Source organism: Netta rufina (genome assembly GCF_964035555.1).
Source record: "Netta rufina genome assembly, chromosome: 15".
NCBI classification, from domain to species: Eukaryota; Metazoa; Chordata; class Aves; order Anseriformes; family Anatidae; genus Netta; species Netta rufina.
In genome coordinates this window covers 9,897,134-9,910,992 of record NC_140138.1, presented here as the reverse complement: position 1 = coordinate 9,910,992, position 13,859 = coordinate 9,897,134, and the positions used below count along the sequence as shown (strand labels likewise).

General features: G+C 35.6%; 1 protein-coding gene across 1 annotated transcript in view; it reads right to left on the bottom strand.

Moving 5' to 3' along the window:
* Positions 1-207: 207 nt before the first annotated feature.
* IQCK (IQ motif containing K) overlaps positions 208-13,859 on the bottom strand; it is a gene marked incomplete at both ends in the record, with an annotated part of 28,713 nt that continues 15,061 nt past the window's right edge. Inside the window, 3 exons of the mRNA XM_084296161.1 lie at positions 208-296; positions 1,067-1,178; positions 6,622-6,706. Coding sequence (XP_084152287.1) covers positions 208-296; positions 1,067-1,178; positions 6,622-6,706 — 286 coding nt within the window. The remainder of the gene's footprint in view (positions 297-1,066; positions 1,179-6,621; positions 6,707-13,859) is intronic.

Genomic DNA, 13,859 nt, shown 5'->3' with positions numbered 1-13,859 from the left:
CCTCTGTTGTGGTACATACAGGGGTCACGTGAAAACGATGTCGTAGGAAACTAACACTAAAACCTCTCACTGATCCAAAGCCATAGTGCACTTAAACAACGGCTGAAATTGATGCAATAGATACAGGGTGGGACAGCCCTTCTGGCAGGTCAGAATGAAGGACCACACAATGGTGACTGGTAAAACAGAATTTTCCCTCTCAAGAGCTCATGAGCCATATAGCTGAACGACCTCTTCTACTGACTCGTAATTCACATCCCTACGTGTAGTATCACATATGAGTCCAGCCACAGAGGCTGAAAAAACGTAGACTGGTTGAGGAGCTAGCAAATCCTCCTGCGTTGTTATTAGACAAAGAGAGCAGGCACAGAAAAATCATTATTATACCACTGTGCCTGAATAAGTAAAGAATAACTCCAGCCCTGTCAGTAAGGCCTCGTCCACAATCACAGCAAAAAGGAAACATGGTGCAGTGCTGGTTCTTAAAGCAACCTGGCCTCATATCCCTCAGCAAATACTGTAAGAACAGTACAGGCCAACTTCTGGAAGTTGTAGAGCTTAGGGATATGGTTTAGTGGGGACTGTTAGTGTTAGGTCAGCGGTTGGACTCGATGATCTTGAGGTCTCTTCCAACCTAGAAATTCTGTGATTCTGTTATAAATAACTAGAGGAAAATGGCAGTAGAACATTTACCAGATAGAAATACTGCAGTTCAGAAAAACTACAACACAACCTGTCTGATAAAAAACAGTACTCGAATGTTGCATAGCTGGTAGAATTTTAATCCTGCCTAGGAAATACTGTGCCACCACATTACCATAGTCCTGTGAAGTTACTGAGCTTTGGCCCAGTATCATACTTTCCATTGGCACTTTCCGTTAGACAAGCAACTAACTTACATAGTAACTGTAAAGACATACCAGGCATTTCCGCCAGACATTGCCTTCTTTTGTCACTCATGATCAGTGTTCCACTGTGTGTCTTATTTCTTAATACAACTTGAAGTATAACAATTAAACACTTAATGTAAAAAAAAAAAATCATTACAGTAATTTAATCCACTTACCTTTGTCTTCCTGCTCAGTCCAGAATTCTTCCACTCTTTCAGAAATGTGTTCTTCCTCTCTGAACTGCTTTTGCCACTGACGTAGCTCTTGTATTTCCCTATCACAGCGGACCTGGAAAAGGAAAACAGAATATGCAACTAAAATTATGTACATTTGTGTTACCCAGGATGACAAGAGGTATGACAAGAGGTATTTTTTCTGTGGCTGGGCAAATATGTGACATACGTCCTTTTTGCAGCGCTTGATATAAAAGTGTGATCCCAGAGGTTTACAGTTTTCAGCTTAAACAGAAATAAAAGCCACATAATTGACAAACTCCTTTGAAAACATAAATATGCCAATTAGGGGATCATTTTGATTACCAAGGACTCCTGAGAATGTGATTGCAGTGAGACACTCATTCTTTGAGTTAATTAAAATTTAAAGCATTACAGTGAAGGGTATTAGTGCCTTTAGAAAACCACAACACTATAAAACCAGCCCACTGACCAACATAATAGAACAGAAGAGGCACATGAAGGGTCATACAGCAGGAAATTTATTCCAGCAAATTGATTCACACCTGCTACCAGCTGCAAATAGGCTTACTGACAATCTCAGCCACAGAATTTTCACAAACAGGAGAGCCATTAATCTGTTATTTAAAGTAATTGGAATGCATTACATGGTATCCATTCTTTGGCAATCACCCCTATGAAGAGCCTAATCCTGCTTCCATATAAAATGACAATAGTCACAAGCCTTGTCCCCATTTAAGTTGAATTCCTCTTTTATTGCTTTTGTACTGGTATGGATTCTACTAACATAAGAAAGAACTTATCTTTTACCAGTCTACTTAAACCTGCTCTAAGCAAGACTGGATTAAATAGCAGTATCTTGCCTGTCATATACCTTGGCATTCACACAATTACTATCTCCAGCGTTCGAGCAAAAATCCAGAAGAGAAACCATCCCTTGGACAACAGCAAGAAGGGGACATGCTAGTATTTGCTTAAACAATGGGAAGCGTTTATTCTCTTAGAGTCACATTCAAATTATAACAACATTATTTAAAATGGAGTTTCTGTGTGTCTTTTTTTTCTTCTAATTGTTACATAGATGAAATGCCATTACGTTTTAGGACTTAACGTCCTAGTTATTCAGGCCGAAATTGAGTAACATGGTCGAAACAAGCAGCAATAAGATTGGTTTCTCCTAGACATGTTTCTACTTTCATGAAGCTGACTACTTAGATCTTCTAGTGACTTTCTTATATTTATTTTATTCTTACATGATATGGTAATGAGTTTGCTGTGTGATTTGAACACTATTACTCCACTCCATTACATCCCAGTTTTCCCATGCTTTCCTGAACTGCACACAGTGCAAAAGAGGATGCAGTTTTCCACTTGTTAAAAACATTAATCAAAACAATATAAATTATTTAGCAAAAGTATTCTTTCCACACAGAATTTCTCCTTTGTGGTGCAACCATGAAAGCAACAGACAGCAAATGTACTCCAAGAGCAGTTTTCAATCCACTTTTAAGAAGATAACTTGCCATATTTCAGATATATATTTCAGTGCATTGACAGAGCAGAAATACAATGCAAGGTTATAGGATCAATACAGACAGGGAAGACTTTTACTTAGTGACTTGACATCAGATACCTCTCAGGCCTCTTAAAATATCCCATTATACTAATACAGGTATGTATTATCTTCTATAAAAGATATATTTAGTTCTTTCAAGGTTAATATAAAATTTCAAAAATTAATAACAACATTAGTTTAATGTTACTAGCTAAAAAAATCAAATTATTTTTTAATTAAAACCATCAAATAATGTTTCAAAAAAAACCCCAATATATTAATATCTTAAAATACTGCAAGGTCCAGTATCAAAACCAAGTAGTGAACACGAACTCCCAGATTTTTAGAAATGTGTAAGAAAAAGGAATGCAAATCTGTCACTTTCAGTAAAACAGGTGATAGGAACTTAACAGAATCCTATCCACGCGTTCCAAATATTCTTAACAAACTCTAATTTAGCACAGCTCTGATAATTTAGCAGAAAGTAGCCTCTATTTTGTAAATCAGAGTACAATTCTAGCACAATTAAAAAGCCATGACTCATCGACCAAATCTCAGGTAAGTAATCTAACGTTCAAATCTTGTCCAAACAACTGATGACTCTCCTGCAGATCAACAAAGCATTGAAGCACTGAAGGAGTCTAACAAAGAACTGAGAGAAATAATGTGTCTCTTTAAAAACCCAAGTCACCCGACTGAATCTACATTTGCTGTTAAGAATGGCAAATATTTGCGTGACCTTCTGGGTTTGAGCCTTTGCTAGTCACCACACCTTGCTGGAAAGGAAAATAAATTATGACAGCAAAAGCACGAGAACACTTTGTAAGATATAAAGATAAACCTACTTCATTTTGGATTTAATTTTTGCTCAAACAATATTTATACACAAAAGAGCACTGAATATTTTTGTAATGCTGTCCAGTCTAAGCTCCATAATATTACAAGATTTACATAGTCAAAATACACTGTGTTCAATGCTAGGCAAGAATATGTCACAACATATTCTTGTATATAAGAAAGGATAGTACTATGGAAGGATAACATTAAAGCTTTGGACAGAATCATTAGAGAAAATTCTATTAATGAAAAATTCCTTCTGCCTAGAATAGTTACGCAAATTGTAAATATTAAAAAGACCCCAGAGAATAAATGGCACTAAGCACAGATCCAGCAGTAGAAGAGTGAAGAAATACATTTTCTTGAATTGGAAAAGTGCCTGGAAAATTGATATCTACCAATCAAGGGTTTTCATCAGATATTGGAGTACTGCCTTGGCCCATGACAGATGAATGGAACATCAATAAAAGAGGATGTGAGAAGTAAAGAGAAAAATCTGATGAAAGAGCTGTCAAAAGCCTTATTCCAGCTGTTCTTTCTTGCCTCAAAGAGACCTCTCAAGATGACATCTTCCCTTCTGATCTCCTCAGAGTACTATGCCAGACTGTTCTTGTGTCTCATATATACACATGCAACAAATGACATTATCATTACTCCTTTGGACTACAGTGGCTACCCAATATTATGTTATTTAGTCCTGGAACTTCAAGACAGTTTCTGCCAGGGATGGGAAACAGATAATTTTAATTAAAGTTTCTTTGGAGCAAGCCTTCATATTTGTAAATCAAGCACAAGATTTCCACGGTCACAATGGATGTGGCAACAGCAAATTGCCGTTTTGCTCAAAACCCCCTACACCTTTCTTTATGACAAGTTCGACACCCAGAAACCTTTCCCATTAGGGTCACACAACAGCTACTGTCACTTCTTGGTAGCTTTCTTCTGCTTAGGTCCTATATAAAATTCTGCAATCTAATTAGTTTTCTCCTTTTTACCAGAAAATGGTTATAAAAGTAATTGGATTGCTGTTTGTGTTTCAGAGTGCAGCCTAATGCTTCTGTAGCTAACACTGCTTTTTATTATGGGATTTAATTCTTGATTAAACTTGAAATAAGTACTCATAAATGTCTTTGTATGAAAGATTCTAGCAAAGGCTTTGTGGATGACAGCCATTAATTATTATTACCACAACAACTATTTTTCTGAAACCTGCTTCAGATAAGGAGGTATGTACGCTTTTAATTAACTTTTTATTATCAGAAAGTGCTCGATATCCTATACCTATGGGGTTTTTTTTCTTCACATAGAAAAATCCTTACTGCCTGACACCTTGTTTTTGCTGAACCTCATGTGGTTTTGATACTGGCACATGCAGACAGCTACATGTGGCAGAAACAAGTGAAATATCCATGCAAAGATGCAATGCTCAGTCAGTTGTATGACTAAATAAAGTCTACTGCCTAGATCAGTACGGCTAAAAAGGTATCTCAAAAATGGAGATTCCATACAAGATGTGTCAGTGAAAAATTATCAGCTGTGGTTTCTCACACTTTATATGACACCATTTAAGAATAAAATAAAATAAAATAAAATTACAAGGTTCATGTCTGGGATACTTCTTTTAAAAGCATATCATCTGAAATATTTTCTAATTTTTCAGAATCTACTTTATCATTACTGTGATAAATTCTCATTTAAATCAAAGATAACGTCACCCTGTGTAATAACTTGTTACTAATGATTTTGACTTTATATTCTGATTTTAATGGTAAGTTTTAAAAGCCCAAGTCCTTTCAGTTATAAGAAGCTAAAATATGTAACAGCTAATTTTATAGTCTGAGTTATTTTCTCTGTCTTCTGCTTTTTAAAGCTATAGTTACCCTCTCATTTCTAGGAACTGGTTTAAAATTTTCACCATAGTATTTATCATTCTAAATTTAACACAGTGAGAAGGGACAGTGCCCTTTGGAACCTTCGGTTGAAGCACGAGGTATCTGAGCAACCTTGCACTGCTCAGCTCTAATGGAACTGTTACTGGATGTTTGCCTTTGCAATAATCCACTGTGAGGATGCCTGCAGTGATATTGTCAATGCTAATTAATGTTAGTGTCATCATCTCTGTTCGGAAAAAACAAAAAATCACGGAAAACGAAAAACAGCAAGTGTCATAAAAATCTATCAGTCAAGAAGATCATTTCAGGATTATTTCGTCATCTTTGTCTGCCTGGCACATTAGAGTAGCAACTCTTACGTATTCATGCTTGTTAAAATAGTAAAGAACTTAACAGAGAATGTTTTGTTCTGATTGTGATTTAAAGAACACCTGATGTAGAGACAGAGATGCCTTACTGTCCAACACAATGAAACTAATGCTATAGCTGGAGGCTTTTTACAACCTTAAATTTTGAAAAAGGCAGTCAAAGATGCTTCTTTTGTCACATGGATTTTAAGTCCATTTTTTCGCAAAGCATGAAGGTGTTAGAGCCTTTCAAAGAAAGGCTTCCAGAATCTTTTCAGCATTTTCAAAATCATTTATATCCTACCCTAGACTTAGCACTGCTGTCGCACTCCAAAATAGTAGTATGAGCCAATCTTCTTCATAATTAATTTATGTTCCTCTCTTTTCCCCCTTAAATTGGAGACTGCATTAGTGCTATATTACTACTATGGCTTGCCATACCTGCTTACCATTTTGTTTTTCCTTTCCTTGAATAACAGCCTTCATTCCTTTCCTGTATCTCCCGTCTTGTTCTTTGTCTCAATTTTATCTTTGTTTCTATATGCTTCTATTTCTGTACAGACCTCACCAGTCCTCTTTGTGTACCTCTACACTCACTTAAATATCCCTGAATGAAGCCAAGTAACACTTTAGCAACTAGCCAAAGATCAACTCATAAAAAAAATAATATTCCAACCTTCAGTGGATTTTATGAGGAAAACAGGGCGATTACATCAGCATAAATGCCTGTGAAGAAATTGTAGTCACCAGGCATAAGGCATAGCAACATCCAAAGCCAATGAACCATGAGGGTCTCAACAGCTATTTATAGTATCCCCTACTTAAAATTTATGTAAGGATTTTCCCTACGGCCTTCACAGTCCTACAAATTCAACATCAAGCAAAGTAATTATAGATTACTCTTACCCGATAACCTCTCCAGAACGACTGAATTATTATGCATGCTTCTTCTTCTGATAGGTGGAGAGACAGAGGCATTGGTCGCCTAGGACTAAAAAAGTAAAAAATACATTTTAAAAAAATAAGATTTTGTAAAAGACAGCCCTTACAAGTAAATGACTTTCTTCTTTAGCAATATATTTTACAAAAAAAGAGAAAGGTTGTTCACGTGCTTGAAAGTTAAAATATCTTATTGCTCTGAGATACTGAGATAAAAGGTGCAAAGAATACCTCCTTTAAAAATGTATCTTTTGTACACTACAATCACTTCTTCCTTAAAACAGTAATATACAAATAGCATATCAAATGCAGTAATCTTTCTTGCTCTTCTACATGGATTTTAAATTCCTACCAATATGGTAGAGTTTGGGCTGGTGGTGGGAAGGGAGTGAGAGACAGAGACATGCCATTTGTAAAGCAGAGAAGGTTCTAATGTGCATGCAACAATGAACAATTTTATCACATAAATATTTATAACTTAATTATTAAAGTCGTACAACTTAAATACTTTTTAGTACATTCAGTTACCTTATAATTTCAGTTAAAAGTGAAATGTACTGAAAAATGAAAAAAAAAGATAGTTGTGTAGGCATAAACGTGCATCCATGCTCAGAAACATCTAAAGGAGCCCTTAAAAGGCTGAAATTTTACTTTTGATAATGTATACACATCGCTTGGTGATAAAAGAAAGGAACAGATATGTAAAGTTAACAATTTTCAGCCACAATATATAGTAATTGAGAGCATTTCTGGTGATTCTGTTGCAGCTATTTTTAATGAGAAACTATAATTACATTTCAGCCATCACTAACAAAAATTCAAATCACAGTATCAAGCCGTGCTTTGCAAAAAAACATTTTCTATGGATGTTAATTTATTTCTCACATACATTGATCAAAACACATCTATCTGGAAGAGGAAATTACATTAATTTATATGGATTTCTTTTATAATGAATATAATATATAGTCTTTAAAGCCAATAGAGAAATATAGAGCAGTAATGTTACTATTTATGAAAACACCATTTATAAGCAGTAGGCTTGGCACAATGTTAGAATGGTGCCACGCTCCCGGCATGAGACACGGACTGATCACAGCTTTGACTTGGAAGACCACAACATGAGTTTGGACTCAGCAATCACTTGGATTTAACTACCAAATATGTTTTTATCAGTATTAGTCTTAAAGTATGCCTACTTGAACAAAACTAGTGACATATGCAAACTCTGCAGGAATATTATTTATAATATTTATATAATAAAGACGCATATCCTACAAAGACCATAGATAAACAAGCTATTCATCCGGTTCTGCACTTACTGGCTAAAGCATTACTTCTTCTGTTTCTTTAGGAAATATAAGTATATTCCAGCTCAGGCTAGGAGGCTTGACAGCTTACATTTTCCTTTCACTTAATTTAATTTCTATTAGTCTCTGCCCTAGTAAGCTTCCTATGCTCTCCAAGGCCTTTCTCTTAGGGCTTGTCTTCACTGAAGGAACACTTCAACTTTGAGCACAATCTTAACTGTTATCTAGCACTCTACTGACTACACCGTTTGAGTCAGTACACTCAGCTAAATTGGTCTCATCGTCATGTCAGCTGGGTTTTGGCCTACATTTATTTCAATGTGAAAGAAAAACTCAGTCTGTTTGGAAGAGTGGAAATAAGGCAAAAATAAAAAGAGGTCCTTCCATTAAGCTAAACAGTTTTAGTTCTGTGAACATTAATTAGCATTTCTACCGCTCAAGGGAATTTATAAGTGCTAGATAAGCAAGGCTTCCTGAGCTAACTCCTTCTATAATCAGACTTAAAAATATGAAGTTGGACTGTGCTGGTTTGGCTGATAGGCTTTCATTCACTGTTCTATTTTTGATCTTTTTGAAAACCAAATCTTAGAGTGTAAAAATCACAGGAAGACCTACATATTTTACAGCAGTTATTTCAAAGACACTGAACTTTCCTAAGAAGGAATACATCTGCAAGGCCAACTCTAGCATTGCATTGCTTTCATTTATAAATTATAAAAGTATGTAGCTTAGAATCCCACACTAAATTTGAGAAACCAATATAAAATCAAGCATAAAAAATGGGACTTAATTTTCAGTATGACATTCACTGGCAAATATCAATCATTTCAGCAGGGCAGCTTTAGAGAACAAAAGTTATGTCAGGTCCATTTTTATCTAAGAGAATATATGCAATTGGCTTCAGGTCAAATAAAAATAGAATCTGAGCAGAGGTAATCACCCATCAGCAGTGAACAAGGAAAAGAGGGAATATGTCATTTGTGGCAGAAGACAGCTGTATGACTCCAAGAAGATTAAAACTGACAGTAAAATGCACAGTAGCTATATTCTGCTTATTCGGTCTTTGATTATGCACACTCTTAAATGTCCACACACTAAACATTTTAATATCTATTTTGATATCTATCATATATTGAATAAAGTAAGTTGCACGTGTAAAAAAGTATCAATAAAATGTTTTTTCTGAAGTATATATTTTGCCAAACTTGAATAAAGCAGGCACTGACCAGAGGACAGTTAAATGCCAATAAATGTGTTTCTTGCTTTCTGAGCAATCAAGATTTTACAGATCCTGATTATGTGCGATACTTACTAATTACAGTACATTATGCAGGTGGAATTTAGCACCCAGAAGAAACAAAAAAGGCTTTCATTAAATAGATGTATGAGGTACTGAAAGACGTTCTTACTGAAGGCACGAAGTATCCATAAAAATTATCTTATCCTGGGCAGACTACAGTCAAAAAAAAACCACCATGAAGATGGACTAACCATATTAGTTCCTTTCCTGTTAAAACATGGTAACAAGAAACAAGTATACTGGCTCTGTGGCATAACTGACAGACAACTGCTGTTAGAGCAACACTAGAGTTATAAAGTCCCTTGGTTTGCTCAACCCAGAGCAGGCCAAGGGTAGGCCTCATGGCGGCCTGCAGCTCCCTCACGAGGGGAGCTGAGGGGCAGGGGCTGAGCTCTGCTCTCTGGGGACAGCGACAGGACCCGAGGGAACGGCACAGAGCTGGGACAGGGGAGGGTCAGGCTGGGGGTTAGGGAAAGGTTCTGCACCCAGTGAATGATCAGGCAGTAGGACAGCTGCCCAGGGCAGTGGTCATGGCACCAAGCCTGACAGAGGTCAAGGAGCATTTGGACAACGCACTCAGACATAGGGTCTGATTTTGAGGTGGCCCTGTGTGGAGACAGGAGTTGGACTTGTGGGTCCCTTCCAACTCATGAAATTCTATGATTCTATGTGTGTCTCATCTCCTCCTGGAGAGAATCTGGGTTTCTCAATGAACTTGCAAGGAGGGGGAAGAACTTCCATTTTCTTGTCAGCAAAACAGACAAGGAACCTGTACCTTTTTGTCAGCAAACAGGAGCAGGCTCACAGTCACACTGATGGACTCTGTATACAGTCAGTATGGTTGTGCAGCTAAGTCCAAAAACCTCAGTTGTCACTAATCTCCCATCTGTCCTACAGATAGGTCTAACTCCTTCCTTGAAAAGGAAATAAAAATAATAATAATAATAATCAAGGAAAAAATCACCATGTGTAAATCAGGATTTTGTAATTGCTCTTTTTTTTTTTTTTTTTTTTTTTCTTTTTCCCCAATCCATTTCCTAACAGTAACAGAAAACCTCCAAATCAAACCACCAGTCTTGCAGCAAGGTGCCTGCAAGACCACTGTGCTAGCTACAGAGCGCCAGTACCTGTGACAGGATGGAGTGCAGGTGACAGTGAAGTACCCAGGTGCAGTCAATAAATGATGAGGGTTTTCTCTCTTTTCAGAAAGCTAGTCTCTTGAAATAATGAAGTAACCCTTCATAACAAGCATCAGGCCCTCTGGAGGCCTGGAAGTTTCAAGATGACAGCCCAAACCACTCCACCTTTAATTTGACTGTGATGGTTATTGTTCTTGAATATTTATATCATGTATGAACACATGCAATGACAGAGTCACTACAGAATTCATAATCTAAAAGACAAAAGAACAGACCAAAGAATAGGAAGAAATACAAGACAGTCAAATAAATGAACATGGTGATCTGCTTAACTTTTAAAAAAGGATTCTGATAAAGTATTAGGTTTGGAAAGTACTTTTGATTGTTGGCCTAAACAATCAAAAGATTTTCTCTGTAAATTTGTCAAAGTAGATTTCTTTTAAATTTCCAGTATTTCTTATTCCCACTCAGAGAATCTAGAAATATTATAGTCAAAAAAAAAAATCTATAAATGTTTTTTTTTTAAAAAAAAGGTCTATAGAATCTCTTCTTATACATACTATTAAGTATGTAATATCTACCCAAAAAGCAGGAAGACTACTGCTGACAGAAAGTGAGACTGAAATACTGATTTATCTGACCTGGTATTTAAAAGCAATTAGATATATTAACCACATATTACAGTATCACTGCATGAACCTCACAAGTTTCCAGGGAAAGATTCCTACAGACACTTGATAAAAATACTCCTGGAACATTTCCACAGGCCAAATTGAGTGTGAACTGAGACCTCTCTTAACATTATTAGTATTAACGCAACCATTTGACAGTCAGAAAGAAAACACTAACCACTGGTTTTCTTTTGCAGTAATCTAAACACACTATAATTAGAGAAAACATTTGAAGAAAAAAAATCCTCATTAAGAAAACATTTTTGTGCATTATATGAAGGGCATATTTCTGAAGGACTGTGAATGTGGGCATAACCCAATTTAACTTTCTGAAGAAAGGAAGTGCAAATGAGCAGACGTTTTGAAGTGTGACTCCTGCTAACTGTCTGAACTCTTCTCTATCACCTTCTCCAAGTAACAGTTCCTTGATGCTGTCAATAGCTAAATGAAGAATAAAAAAATAAAAACACACAATATTTTGACCCCTTTTGCCTGCTTCTATTCTCTGAATCTTCCACAGCTTTGCTGGCTCATGCTTTTTTACTTTGAAAACCCTCAAACATAAAGGCAATAGATTGTGAAGAAACAAACATTTCACTTTTAAATCATCTGTTTAATTGCTATCACCAAAAGAAAAAATATGCAAACTTCAGCCTTGATTAATCTTATGTTTTTTGATAACATAAAAGGATGAATAAATCTAATGTAAAATACATTAGTGTCAGCTAGATATATTCAACCCCTTCCACACCTCCATATTCACAGTGCTGGAAAACCCAAGAGTTTAGTCCTGCTTTCCTTTCACCACAAAGCATTTAGGAAAAAATATCTACTCCATGCAGTTTCATTCAGGTTATTACCTACTTCTACATAAAGACTTTAGAATGGGGACAATTTTGTGCATCCATTATCATTCGTAACTGTAGTAGCAAAAAAAATAAATAAATAAATCTAGATAAGTTATTGGCATTTAGAAATAAACTGTTACTGTCCCCAAAATATTGCAGTATAATAAAACTATAAAAATACATTCAGAAATATTATCAAAGTGGTCATAATGATAATATGTATGCATCTGTTAACACAAACTATTGATATAGTTATCTACCTATTTATAATGAAGGAAAGATGTAGTAAAAAGAAAATATGGTATGGAACTAACATGAGACATTTGGTAAGTAAGGACGCAGGGTCATATAACAGAGAATGAGGTAGAACAGGTGAATGGTAACAAGAATACAAGAGAACAACAAAAGAAGAAGAAGAAGAGAAAGCACAGCAAGAAGCCAAAATAATAACACAAGAAGTATCTTTTGTCTTAGTTTCTGTCTGAAAACTATAGTGGCTTTCTTCCCCCTTAATATGCTCTCTACATGTGCAGAACTTATCCATTTTAATGATAAAACTCAGCTCTCCCTTTGTTGCCTCAATTCTCTCCTTTGTGGGACAAATATTTATGCTTTCTTTAAGAGTGCAGCACTGGACTGAAGGAAACCAAACATAGACCCATTCCAAAGTCCACTGATGTCAGTGGAGAATTTTCCATTTATGTTTGTATACTTTAAATCAGACCTCATATCCTATAAACATGAACAATGAACAGTAGCATCAATAGTCTCTAATTAGTGCTCTAACAGCAACATTAGGAAGACATCACAAACCACTAATACAGTTTCAATTTTCTCATTGCCATTTTGACAATCTTTACGTAAATTAAGGCAAGTTATGGTGCTGCATCAGGATTTGTAGCCATAAAACCTCAGCCTCATAAAACACCATTATGCAATATAAATATTTTATATATAAACTTTGTGACAGAAGTTCTGACAATGCAATTTTCCAAAACACTGTTTTTAAATCAAAAATTTTCTCCTTCATTAATTTGACATTCCAGTTACGTGGAAGAATTCAATTCTTTGCTTAGATCCACAAAGACTAAAATCCATACAGACATATCTGTTGGATTTTTCTATTATAATAAGTAAAGATGCTGCTCATTACACTAAAAAGGTAAAGATCAAATTATTAAGAGAAAAATAAAGAGAAAACATCATGCAAATGAAATCTATACTAAAAAAGGCTAACTTAGACATAGACCAGTGAAATACAAGTGTGCAGAAAGCAAAGCCTGTAGAAAATGGGCATGTTATGGAAAGAAAGAAATCAGTCACCCATGCAAAATTACCCCTATTGGCCATCTGAGAACTGACAATGAAGTCAACTGTAAAGGCAGCTGAGACCAGCACGCTTTGTCTAATTAGAATACTGGGAATGGATGAAGGGGAGAAAAAAAAAAAAATCAATGCGTATAAATTCATATGCAGATATTTGGCAAAAAGCCACTACTTCATATTTAGTAACCATTTATAAATAAGTAAATAAATATAATCTGGCCACTTTATTAAAGCAATGATAAATTTATTTGCTCTATATCTGCACATTTGTTTCAGTATACACAGATATTAAACCAGGAAATGTGACCTTCTGAACTGAGTATCAGGTAAATATCTTTATACAGAAAATGAGGAAATGCAGATAAATCAGCTTTTGCAAACAAATGTTTATTTATAAAAGGCTTCTTCAGTTCCTATAATCCCTGTAATATAAGCAAAGACTAATCTGCAACAGCCAGAAAAATACACACAGTTATTACTAACCCAGATCCATACACCATTTTCCTTCACTGAACGTAAATTAGAAGATGAACTTGAATGATACTGTCATATTATTAAATCCATGTGACAGCAGACATTTATAATGCCAGTATTTTTCAGAGCAGTGGAAC